The sequence below is a fragment of the Schistocerca gregaria genome, chromosome X (assembly GCF_023897955.1).
Source record: "Schistocerca gregaria isolate iqSchGreg1 chromosome X, iqSchGreg1.2, whole genome shotgun sequence".
NCBI classification, from domain to species: domain Eukaryota; kingdom Metazoa; phylum Arthropoda; class Insecta; order Orthoptera; family Acrididae; genus Schistocerca; species Schistocerca gregaria.
The window spans coordinates 630,240,083-630,253,575 of record NC_064931.1 but is presented as its reverse complement, the minus strand read 5'-3'; the positions used below and the strand labels follow the sequence as shown (position 1 = coordinate 630,253,575).

At 46.8% G+C, this 13,493-nt stretch overlaps 1 protein-coding gene across 1 annotated transcript in view; it reads left to right on the top strand.

The window, feature by feature from the left end:
• The window catches only part of LOC126299494 (uncharacterized), a 47,261-nt gene extending 33,837 nt beyond the window's left edge, over positions 1–13,424 (top strand). The window contains exon 2 of the mRNA XM_049991439.1: positions 10,652–13,424. Within this exon, the coding sequence (XP_049847396.1) occupies positions 10,652–12,178 (1,527 nt within the window). The 3' untranslated portion in view covers positions 12,179–13,424. The remainder of the gene's footprint in view (positions 1–10,651) is intronic.
• Positions 13,425–13,493: the final 69 nt, after the last annotated feature.

Sequence of the window (13,493 nt, the reverse complement as noted above, 5' to 3'; positions counted from 1 at the left end):
ATCTGGGAGTATGCGTGCGGAACGATTTGAAGTGGAATGATCATATAAAATTAATTGTTGGTAAGGCGGGTACCAGGTTGAGATTCATTGGGAGACTCCTTAGAAAATGTAGTCCATCAACAAAGGAGGTGGCTTACAAAACACTCGTTCGACCTATACTTGAGTATTGCTCATCAGTGTGGGATCCGCATCAGATCGTGTTGACGGAGGAGATATATAAGATCCAAAGAAGAGCGGCGCGATTCGTCACAGGGTTATTTGGTAAGCGTGATAGCGTTACGGAGATGTTTAGCAAACTCAAGTGGCAGACTCTGCACCGCGGTGTAGCTTGCTGTCGAGAGGTTTCGAGAGGGTGCGTTTCTGGATGAGGTATCGAATATATTACTTCTCCCTATTTATACCTCCCGAGGAGATCACGAATGTAAAATTAGAGAGATTAGAGCGCGCACGGAGGCTTTCAGACAGTCGTTCTTCCCGCTAACCATACGCGAATGGAACAGGAAACGGAAGTAATGACAGTGGCACGTAAAGTGCCCTCCGCCACACACCGTTGGGTGGCTTGCGGAGTATAAATGTAGGTGTATATGTAGATGTAGATGCAGATCTCAACGTCGACCTACCCTACTACACTAGTTCCATACAATCAACTGATGCATAAATACGACTTCACTGTCACCTGGTACCAGTCCTACACTCCTACAGCGCTCCTAAATGTGCTCGTTTAAGAGAGTGGCAAATACACGGCCCACTCCCATTAATGTGACAACCTGTCAAAGGCTTGAATAACCACATTTTGCAGCGCGGACGTGCTTGAAGTTAGTGAGATTCTGGAAGGTACCGACAGCGATGTGGAGCCATGCCGACTCCATTGCTTGCGGATCCATGGCGCGAACGTACCGATCGAGATAGTCCCACAAATTTTCGATTGTGTTTATATGGGGAGTTTAGTGGCCGGGATGTACGGTAAAGTCTTCCTGGTCCTTCGAGCGACGCACGTACACTGCGAGGTGTGTGATACGTTGCATTGTGATATTGATAGATGCCATTGTGCCGAGGAAAAACAAACGGTATATGGGGATGGACGTGGTCCCCAAGGATAGAGACATAGTTGTGTTGCTCACCCATCAAGAGGAAATCATACAGGGAATGCAACGGAGACATTCCTCAGACAATAACGTTTCCACCTTGTTTCCTTTCAGACGTTTCACGCCGTACACGCCGACTGCCATCTGTTCGACGGAACATAAAAACGTGTTTCATCTGAAGAGACCGCCAGACGCCACTCAGCTGCGGTACTTGTAGGCAAATTCTAGCCTTCGTCGACGATGAACAGCAGTCGGCATGGGTACATGAACCAGTCGCCTACTGCGGACGCCCATACGCAGCAACGTACGCTGAACGGTCTTTGAGAAGACATTATTGGTAGCTTCTTGGTTTATCTGCGTGGTCAGTTGCACAACAGTTACACCTCTATTCGCCCGTACACATCTCCGCAGCCATCGTTCACCGCTGTCATCTATGGCCCGTGGTACAAAGCTGTTGTGTCGGCGCCGGTTAAGGATCTACACTACTGGCCATAAAAATTGCTGCACCAAGAAGAAATGCAAATGATAAATGGGTATTCATTGGACAAATATATTATACTAGAACTGACATGTGATTACATTTTCACGTAACTGTGGTGCATAGCTCCTGAGAAATCAATACCCAGAACAACCACCTCTGGCCGTAATAACGGCCTTGATACGCCTGGGCATTGAGTCAAACAGAGCTTGGATGGCGTGTACAGGTACAGCTGCCCATGCAGCTTCAACACGATACCACAGTTCATCAAGGGTAGTGACTGGCGTATTGTGACGAGCCATCATAGAGCAGAAGTTTCCAATTGGTGAGAGACCTGGAGAATGTACTGGTCAGGGCAGCAATCGAACGTTTTCTGTATCCAGAAAGGCTCGTACAGGACCTGCAACACGCAGTCGTGTATTATCCTGCTGAAATGTAGGGTTTCTCAGGGATCGAATGAAGGGTAGAGCCACGGGTCGTAACACATCTGAAATGTAACGTCCACTGTTCAAAGTGCCGTCAATGCGAACTAGAAGTGACCGAGACGTGCAACCAATGGCACCCCTTACCATCACGCCGGGTGATACGCCAGTATGGCGATGACGAATACACGCTTCCAATCTGCATTCACCGCGATGTCCCCATCTGTTGACTCAGGGATCGAGACGTGGCTGCACGATCCGTTACAGCCAAGCGGATAAGACGCCTGTCATCTCGACTGCTAGTGATACGATGCCGTTGGGATCCAGCACTGCGTTCCGTATTACCCTCCTGAACCCATTGATTCCATATTCTGCTAACGGTCATAAGATCTCGACCAACGCGAGCAGCAATGTCACGATACGATAAACCGCAATCGCGATAGGCTACAATCCGACCTTTATCAAAGTCGGAAACGTGATTGTACGCATTTCTCCTCCTTACACAAGGCATCACAACAACGTTTCACCAGGCAAAGCCGGTCAACTGCTGTTTGTGTATGAGAAATCGGTTGGAAACTTTCCTCATGTCAGAACGTTGTAGGTGTCGCCACCGGCGCCAACCCTGTGTGAATGATCTGAAAAGCTAATCGTTTGCATATCATACCATCTTCTTCCTGTCGGTTTAATTTCTCGTCTGTAGGACATCATCTTCGTGGTGTAGCAATTTTAATGGCCAGTAGTATACATCTACATGGATACTCTGCAAATCACACTTACGTGCCTGGCAGAGTGTTCATCGAACCACCTTCACAATAATTCTCCATTATTCCATTCTCGAACATCGCACGGAAGAAAAGAACAGCTATATCTTCCCGTGAGGCACTGATTTCCCTTACTTTATTATGATAATTGTTTCCCCCTATGTATTTTCGCATTCTGGAAGAAAGTAGCTGATCGAAATTTCGTGAGAAGATCCCGCCGTAACGAGAAATGCCTTTGTTTTAATTATGTTCATCCCAAATCCTGTATCATATCTGCACACTTTCTCACCTATTTCTAAGTAATCCAAAACGTGCTGCCCGTCTATGAACTTTCTCAATGTACTCCGTTAATCCTGTGTGGTAAGGATCCCACAACGCACAGCAGTACTCCAAAAGAGGACGAACAAACGTAGTGTAGGCAGTCTCTTTAGTAGATCTGTTGTATTTTCTAACTGTTCTGTCTTTGGTTCATCTTCCCCACAACTTCTTCCGCGTGTTCTTCCAATTTAAGTTGTTCGTAATTCTGATTCCTAGGTATCTGGTTGAATTTACGACCTTTAGATTTAATTGATTCATCGTGTAACCGAAGTTTAACGGATTCCTTTTGGCTCTCACGTGAATGACCACACACTGTACATAATTTAGGGTCAATTGCTGATTTTTCGCACTATATACATACGTTTTCTAAGTCCTTTGGCAATTTGGTATGATTTTCTGATGACTTTACTAGACGATAATCGCCAAGGTCAATTGCAGACGACCTAAGACGTCTGCTCAGACTGTCTCCTAAGGCGTTTATACAGATAAGGAACAGCAGAGATCCTATAACACTACCATCGGGAACTCCAGAAATCACTTCTGTTTTACTCGATGACTTTCCGTCAGTTACGACGAATTGTGATCTCTTTGGCGGGAAATCACGAATGCAGTAGTATAACTGAGACGATACTCCATAAGCATGCAATTTCATTAAAAGTCGCTTGTGAATTAAAGTGTCAAAAGCCTTCTGGAAAACTAAAAATACAGAATCAATTTGAAATCCCTTCTCGATAGCACTCAATACTTCGTGTGAGTGAAGAGCTAGTTGTGTCTCACCAGAACGATGTTTTCTAAATCCGTGTTGATTGTGTGTCAATGGACTGTTCCCTTCGAGGCAATGCAATATGTTCGAACACAACTTTCCAGTCTTTGGGCATGGATCTTTCGTCGAACGGGCAGTTTTATATGATTGTTAAGAATGGACCTATTGCACCAGCATACTCTGAAAGGTACCTGATTGGTATATAGTCTGGACATAAAGACTTCGTTTCATTAAGTGCTTCACCACTTCTAGGACATCTGCTTCTAAATTACTTATGTTGGCAGCTGTACTTGATTCGAATTCTGGAATATTTACTTCTTCTTCTTTGGTAAAGGAGTTTCGAAAGGTTGCGTTCAGTAACTTTGCTTTAGCAGCACTGTCATCGGTAGTATTTCCATTGCTATCGCGCAGGGAAGACACTGTGTCTTACCGCTGGCATACATTGCATACGACCAGAATGTCTTTTGATTTTTTGCCAGACTTGTAGCCTTCATTGTAGAAACTATTAAAAGCATCTCGCATTGAAGTTAACACCAAATTTTGAGCTTCTCTAAATATTAGCCAATCTTGGGGAGTTTGCCTTCGTTTAAATTTGGCATGGTTGTTTCGTTGTTTCTGCAACAGTGTTCTGACCTGTTTTGTGTACTAACGGGTATCAGCTCCGTCTTTTGTTAATTTATTTGGCATTAATCTCTCAATTGCTGTAGATACTATTCCTTTGAATTCAAGCTACATCTGATCTATAGTTACATTGTTAATTTGGAAGGAGCGGGGGTTGTCTCTCAGGAACGCTTCGAGGGAACTTTTATCTGCTTTTTTGAATAGGTATATTTTTCTTTCGTATTTGGAGGATTTTGGAGTTGCGGTATGCAGTCTCGCTATGAGAGCCTTGTGTTCATTAATGCCTGTATCCGTTTTGATGCTCGTTATTAGCCCAGGATTGTTTGTTGCTAAGAGGTCAAGTGTGTTTTCATAACAATTTATTATTAGAGTGGACTCACGAACCAGTGACTAGAAATAATTTTCAGAGAACGCGTTTAGCGCAATTTCGGATGATGTTTTATGCGTACCTCCGGATCTAAACATGTATTTTCGCCAATATACCGTGGGTAAATTGAAGTCACCACCAACTGAGAACGTGTTTTAAATTGGACTCAAGTTTCATTGAACGTTTCAGCAATTGGATCATCTGACTTGTGAGATCGGTAAAAGAATCCAATTATTATTTTATTCCGATTGCCAAGAACGACCTCTAACTCAGAGGAACTGTTTTCAGATTTTCTGTGATGGCCAGTTCTCCTGTTGATTAACAAGGTTCGATTCCGTGTCAGTGACATAAATATTTTCTAGGCCAGTTTTATTTTAAGCACCCCGTTGTGTCTTAATGAAGTTGTAAAAAGCTTCCATCGTACTATTAAAGTTTTCATGAATCAAGCGGAATCACACAACACCAATAACTAATAAAGGTATGTGTAGAACACGATAAAACGTAATGAAACTACGGTAGCATCACTAATGCGCTAAAATATAGTTTCCGTCGAATAATTTCAGCTAGTACACTTTTGAAATGAATTTGGTATTTCACAAATAACGTCAATACGGAATGTGATTACCCCAATAAGCAAAACTTCAAACACAAACATACATACATAGACTGATGAGACAGAACATTTTAACCACCTGCTTAAAATCATGTTGGACCAAGTCTAGAATGCAATACGGCAGTGATTCTGCGTGTCATGGATTCGATAAGTGCTTGGAAGATTTCCTGAAGTCAAACAATTTCCGTAAATTATGGGCCGGTGGTCTGTGTGCGCAGAGCTGGTGCCCGATAGCGTCCGAGATGTGTTTCGTCGGGTTCATATAACCCAAATTTCATGGCCAAGAGATCAACATGAGTTCTCTATCATGCTCTCCAAACCACTGCAGCCCTGTGACACGGACAGTTATCCTGCTGGAAGATGCCATCGCTGTTGGATAATACGTAAAGCATAATAGGGTACAGGTGGTCCCTAATAATGTTCACATAGTCCACAGTTGTCACGGTGCTTTCGATTACTACCACAGGTACCGTGGAAGCCCAGGGGAATGTCCTCCATAACATAATACTACTCCCACCGGCCTGCGTCCGTAGTGCGGTGAATGCTCCCAGCAGCCGTTCGTCTGAATGACGGCGTATCCAAACACGACCATCGACCTGGTTTAACAAGAAACGTGATTCATTCGGCTAGGTGTAACGACTCCATTCATCCGCTGTCCAATCTCGATGATCCTGTGCACACTGTAATCATAACTTACGATGTTGTCGGCTCAACATTGGAACGAGCTGGGGAGGTTCCAACAACCCTACCACAACAAAGGTCAAAAATTAATTATGATTGTAGTGTTGCTCACGCTACTAAATATTGCATTTTCGGGCAACAACAACGTTATATTATGTGGTAGGTGTCATTAGAGCACAGTTAATAAAGTCATTTCATGAAATAATGGATAAACTAGGCACTCATCTTTTCGTGTTTCCCACGCTGGTCTCGTTGTGAGCTCAGTCGTCTAAAAGCTAGGTGGTGATGATTCCAAGCCCGGATGCAAAGAGGCCTAGGTGTTATTCTGCGATATTCAAAAGTTTTATACACTCCTGGAAATGGAAAAAAGAACACACTGACACCGGTGTGTCAGACCCACCATACTTGCTCCGGACACTGCGAGAGGGCTGTACAAGCAATGATCACACGCACGGCACAGTGGATACACCAGGAACCGCGGTGTTGGCCGTCGAATGGCGCTAGCTGCGCAGCATTTGTGCACCGCCGCCGTCAGTGTCAGCCAGTTTGCCGTGGCATACGGAGCTCCATCGCAGTCTTTAACACTGGTAGCATGCCACGACAGCGTGGAAGTGAACCGTATGTGCAGTTGACGGACTTTGAGCGAGGGCGTATAGTGGGCATGCGGGAGGCCGGGTGGACGTACCGCCGAATTGCTCAATACGTGGGGCGTGAGGTCTCCACAGTACATCGATGTTGTCGCCAGTGGTCGGCGGAAGGTGCACGTGCCCATCGACCTGGGACCGGACCGCAGCGACGCACGGATGCACGCCAAGACCGTAGGATCCTACGGAGTGCTGTAGGGGACCGCGCCGCCACTTCCCAGCAAATTAGGGACACTGTTGCTCCTGGGGTATCGGCGAGGACCATTCGCAACCGTCTCCACGAAGCTGGGCTACGGTCCCGCACACCGTTAGGCCGTCTTCCGCTCACGCCCCAACATCGTGCAGCCCGCCTCCAGTGGTGTCGCGACAGGCGTGAATGGAGGGACGAATGGAGACGTGTCGTCTTCAGCGATGAGAGTCGCTTCTGCCTTGGTGCCAATGATGGTCGTATGCGTGTGTGGCGCCGTGCAGGTGAGCGCCACAATCAGGACTGCATACGAGCGAGGCACACAGGGCCAACACCCGGCATCATGGTGTGGGGAGCGATCTCCTACACTGGCCGTACACCTCTGGTGATCGTCGAGGGGACACTGAATAGTGCACGGTACATCCAAACCGTCATCGAACCCATCGTTCTACCATTCCTAGACCGGCAAGGGAACTTGCTGTTCCAACAGGACAATGCACGTCCGCATGTATCCAGTGCCACCCAACGTGCTCTAGAAGGTGTAAGTCAACTACCCTGGCCAGCAAGATCTCCGGATCTGTCCCCCACTGAGCATGTTTGGGACTGGATGAAGCGTCGTCTCACGCGGTCTGCACGTCCAGCACGAACGCTGGTCCAACTGAGGCGCCAGGTGGAAATGGCATGGCAAGCCGTTCCACAGGACTACATCCAGCATCTCTACAATCGTCTCCATGGGAGAATAGCAGCCTGCATTGCTGCGAAAGGTGGATATACACTGTACTAGTGCCGACATTGTGCATGCTCTGTTGCCTGTGTCTATGTGCCTGTGGCTCTGTCAGTGTGATCATGTGATGTATCTGACCCCAGGAATGTGTCAATAAAGTTTCCCCTTCCTGGGACAATGAATTCACGGTGTTCGTATTTCAATTTCCAGGAGTGTAGATGTGCTTCATAAACCATTCTTGAAGATTAAATTTTTGCAAGTTAGCACAATGGTGATGTAAAAAAAAGTAATCAGCACTCCGAATTTAAGTTACACTTCTTTTTTATTATTTTTGTTGCAATATCACTTCACAATATAAAACATACTTGAAAATATCTTCCTCACTGTTAAAGTTCCCTTTTTATAAACTGACAACAATTTGCGTCTTTTCAACATGACGACCAAGACTTGAGTCTCTCTAATAACAGCTTACACGCCCAAAAATCAGAGTTACAAGTACGTCAAAGATCATAGTGACAAAAGAAAGAATTCACTTAAGAATAATATCATTGCAATATAAACATATCGATGTATCAAAGTACCTCTACATTAATGAAATCAAATCTGAATGTTGTCTCAGAAATATGTTAACTACTTTACAGAAACACAGTAGAATATTGCTGGTATCGAGAGGTTGAGGTGAAGTGCCGTAATGGTTACGCAATTCAAGTACCATTACAAGGTACCATTACATCATGTCCGACAATGTGCGCTGAACTATGTGCTCCAGAACTGTACTCTGTCATCACATCTGCGACAAATCGCCGCCTACTTTGCTTTAGAGAACGCGCAAACCTCAGACACCTACGTTATGTGATGAGGTATGACGCCTACTCGTAGTTTCATCAGCCTCAGACCACTTTCCATAGACGATCACGACAGTAGCACGCAAACTGCCGACCAGCTTGGCCCATTCCGAAATTCTCAATCACAGGTGCCGGTCTACAACAATCTGGCTTTTGTTAAAGTCTCTTATATCAATGTATTTCGTATCTGCGTCATTTTTCATCGCTAGAATGATTCCCCTTTCGTCTCTGCTCCGCTCATACACTTCCCTCACCGCATCACGTGCGCTCAAGACCACCAGGCAGCATTCAGTCTCACGGTGGGCAACAGTCATAATGTTTTAACTCATCAGCGTAGGTGTGAGATGAGGGTATAGACCACCAGGCAGCATTCAGTCTCACGGTGGGCAACAGTCATAATGTTTTAACTCATCAGCGTAGGTGTGAGATGAGGTTATCTACCAGTTAAATAGTAAGCGAAGACCGTTCTCTGCACTACAAGGGTCTGAGGAACAGGACAGCTAGCAGTAACATGCCCTCTGGCGCAGGCTGGCGATCGATGTGTTCATTCCATAGGCACTGCAGCGCCCATTTAACTTTAGGACTCTGTGTCTCATGATGAACAAAAGTGGACTTGTACCACTATTGAAATAAGCCCTTCTCACATTTTGCACCCCCATGAGGACGTACACAATGGAATTTCTGTAGACCCAATCAGTCAGAGTTCCACGTAAAGTTCATTCTGGAGACTTGAGGTCTGTACGTCCATCCTAAGATGTACCACGTCACATGCAGTCACTGCCTCGACCATTTCGAGGATATTCAATAAATGATTATGGTATCCATCTCCAAGGCAAATCATAACATATATGCTGTCATGCTGCTAGCTAAACCGAAATTCGTATGTGAAGAATATTATCCTCCACTACACTCCAGTTCAATGTTCATATTAGCATGGCTACTAGAAACACTCTCTCCAGTGAGGAGCTGTAAGTGATGCACACATTATTTTACTGACATAAATATCATTTTAATGAAATCTCCTGCGCACAGTAATCAATTATATCGCCCCTCTGGTAGCTGCAGCAAGCTTGGATCGTACTTACGATGAGCTAGAGATCCTATACCTTCTCAACATCTATACCAACTATCGGTAATCGAAGAGCAACTTGGCCTTTACGTTGCATGCTGAACTTTTTGCATTCTGAAGCAATGGTTACAGTGGTTGCCCTATAGTCTATGAATAATTGACGGTTGGACCTCTGACAACGTTTGAGCTAATGTCTATGCCAGTTGTGCTGAATAATAACACCATGACACCATAAATCCAATTCATTGTCTCAAATATCTTAACTCAATCTAAAAGCATTAACCAACGTTCCGTTCAAACATGGAACTGGGCGTTGTATACATACGACAGTAGTGGGGTTCAGTGATGCTGGTTTGGATGTAACTGCTTTATGCAGCACTGTTGCAGTAACTACATACTATGTCGTCAGTTAGGGTATGTTTTACCTAATTTTTGCTCTTTTTGGGAATATTTCCCTAACGTTCATGAAGATTGCTACCTGGAGGCTGTATGGAAGTATACACCTACCCATCGCATCCCATACTTGCTCCATGACTGACAAATCAGAGGACTAGGCACACGAGCCAAGAATTGTTCATTCCTCAACGATTTTGTGGTATGAACTGCGCTTTGGGGCATTATCCTGCTGAAATATGCCATTTGGTGCCCTGATCATGAAGGGGATGACAACAGTGTTCACCATTCTCAACACATAGTGACGACCATTCGACGCTTCATCAGCAAGTACCAAATCGGTCCTGCTGCCATATCCAGTAGCTCCCTACACCACGATTCCAGGAGCTGGAAGCGTAGTGGTCTCAATAATCGCTGCTTCTTCTGACCTTTCACCAGGTTACCCACGAACATGTCGGCATCGATTTGGCAGTCACAAAAAGAAGGGAGCCTCATTAATGAACACCACAGAACGCCAAATCCACCCAGCCAACCAGAATGAGACCTTCCGCAGTTCTGAAAATTCATTCAAGCAGAATTTCTTAATGGTCCCTTTGAACAGAGCCCGGCCGAGTTCGCTCGCCCTCATTTTGTAATTGAGCGACAGAGTTAGGTGTTGAAGTGTACGGTTGGTGTTGCAGGTGATTCTGGTGTGCTTGTCGCGCGCGGCGCTGGCCGGTGTGTTCGGTCTGCCCCCCTTCGCGTACGTGGCGCCGCCGCTGCCCTACTACCAGCACTACTCCGCTCAGCCGGCAGTGGCGACTCACTACTCGGCCCAGCCCGTAGTGGCCACTCACTACTCGGCCCAGCCCGCAGTCGCCACTCACTACTCGGCCCAGCCCGCCATCTCGCAGACGCACTACTCCTACTCGCCTCCGCCGGAGAACCGCTTCCAGGGCTTCTACTACCGCACCGCTTACCTCGACGGCTCCGCGGACAGCCAGGTGCTGTTCGTGACCGGGCCGGAGGTGCGTCAGCTGCTGAGCGAGGCGTCGCAGTTTACGCGGCTGCTGGCGTCTGGCGGAGCGGAGAACGCGACAGATGGGGGCCCCGCCTTCAGGTCGCTGGCAGAGCGAGCCAAGGCCGCCGCGGAGAGCTCCGTGGTGTTCCCGGCGGCCACTGCGCCGCTGCTGGGCGGCTCCATCCCACTGGACGCTTTCCTGCCGCCGTGGGCGCGCGGCCTACCCGACGCAGCCGCAGCCGCCGGTGCCGACGCAGCAGCTGGCGGCGAAGCTGACAATTCCACGAGTTCCAGCAGCTCGGACAGCACACAGGACAGCGCCGCACCTGCCGAGGCGGGTCCAAACTCCGAAGCGAGTAGCCGCTCCGAAGTCATCGTGCCGGCGGTAGAGACCAACAGCATCGCCGATACACCCCAGCCGGTTCCCGACGTGGCCGTCTCCTCCACTTCGGCTCCAGCTGTGGAACCGGCAGCCAGCCCAGCCGCACCCGCCGCCTCCGAAGCAGCCTCTGCGGCACCGGGTACCGAACAGGCATCGTCTTCACCCAGTACAGAAATGGCACCCGCTTCCAGCAGTACGGAAGTGGCACCTGCTTCCAGCAGTACAGAAGTGGCACCCGCTCCCAGCAGTACAGAAGTGGCACCCGCTCCCAGCAGTACAGAAGTGGCACCCGCTTCCAGCAGTACAGAAGTGGCACCCGCTTCCAGCAGTACCGAAATGGCACCCGCTTCCAGCAGTACCGAGGCGGCACCCGCTTCCAGCAGTGAAGCCGCCGTATCCAGCACTGAAGCGGCACCCTCCGAATCTGGCGGAGAAACTACTTCGCCTGCTGCTGTAGACAGCGGAGCGAGTCCAGTCGCCACAGAACCTAGTCCCATTGCTTCTGTCGATAGTGGTCCCTCTACAACTGCTCCTGTTGCCGCGGAAGAAGCTTCGACCTCCACCGGATCATCGGAAGACACTCCACCTGTTGCCGTTATCACCGAGGCTTCTTCTGGTGACTCGACTGAAAACGGTGGATCCACACCCGCCTCTACCGAACGTGCTCCGTCCGAATCTTCTGAAACTACTAGCCCAGACAGCGCTTCCAGCACCACTGCCGCCCAAGGATCAGCTGAAGCGAGTACACTCTCAGAGGCAGCCAGTGACAGCTCCGAATCTACCACTAACTCTAGCAGTGGCTCGGAGCAATTAGCGACGAGTTAGGTCTAATACCTATGTGTAACGGTTTGTGATCAAAGTGACAAGGCGAGACGAGATGCAAAGCCCAATCTATCCGTCGCTAACACAGCTTTCAGTAGAAGTTTAAATTGCCTTTCGATTGTCTTGTCAAAGCGTCGGTCTCATGCACTGAGGTCCAAGGGATCACGGGAAAAGGTTTGGGCAGTGTACCCTTTCGGCTCTGAATCAATCTAACATCAAATAAAATTTGATATCTTAAAATGCATATGTATCCTATGGTTCTCGTGATACAGGCCGTCAAATATATATTTATTTGTGTCACCCAAAATTAACTAAAAGAAAATGTTTCGCCTTTGAACCGTTTCCCTTTATTTTTCCTGCACGTTAGAAAGATCCAGCAAATGTTCTAAGATACATGCTTTTACTTTTTACAGAAAGTCACCGCTTGCTCTCAGACTTTCGAAAAATCTCTTGCATCTTTCAGAGAGTGCTCTGATTTGATCAGTTAAGAGAAATGGAAAACAGGACGCCACAATTTATGGAAGCAGCAGTCACGAAGCAGTTACTGTGTTCTCACAAGATCAAAATGCTGAGGAAATTTATAATAGACGACTAAAAGACAACACTTTTTCTCATATATCTGTAATGAAATTAGATTAACGCTCCCAAAATAAGACAGATCCAATTTCAAAAATTAGTGACAACAGCTCAGTACATTTTTAAATATAATTCTATCTTAAGTGGTTCACTCTCTGATCCTGCTTATGTTATAGCCTTCTTGCCCAGCTAGCTACGGAGAAAAGTGTTTTATACCATGTTCCAGCTCCAGCCACATGTATATTCCTATCTGTGCTTTGGAAAATGACATTATGGACCAGAACTGTTCACAACTTGTACTGATATTCAAAATGGGGAGTGTTCTAGAGCAGACTTCAATGTCTCAGGGACTTACGGCATAAACGGCAATACGTCCATTAGTGTCCCATTCAATCACAAATTCATTAACAACCTCAGAGTACTCCAAGTTGAAGTGATACAGTTAGTTAAGCCATGACCAGCCCTAGTTAAATTGTCAACACATCTATTATAGGCTAACTCTAGAGACAACAAATTAGTAACAGATCCCCTGCAGTAGTTGTGCACCACACGAAAGCAATACTAAATCTCACAATTACTCTGTACAATAAGCCCAAGCGGATGTAAAATTCTCAGTCATCCACACCTAACGTTTAAGTGACTAGTATGTAGAATAAACCACTTCATGTACTCATGTTTCCTTTTTTTCTTTACTGAACTAGAGTGGGTTGTTTGAGATCTTGGTCTGCCTTACAACAACTGA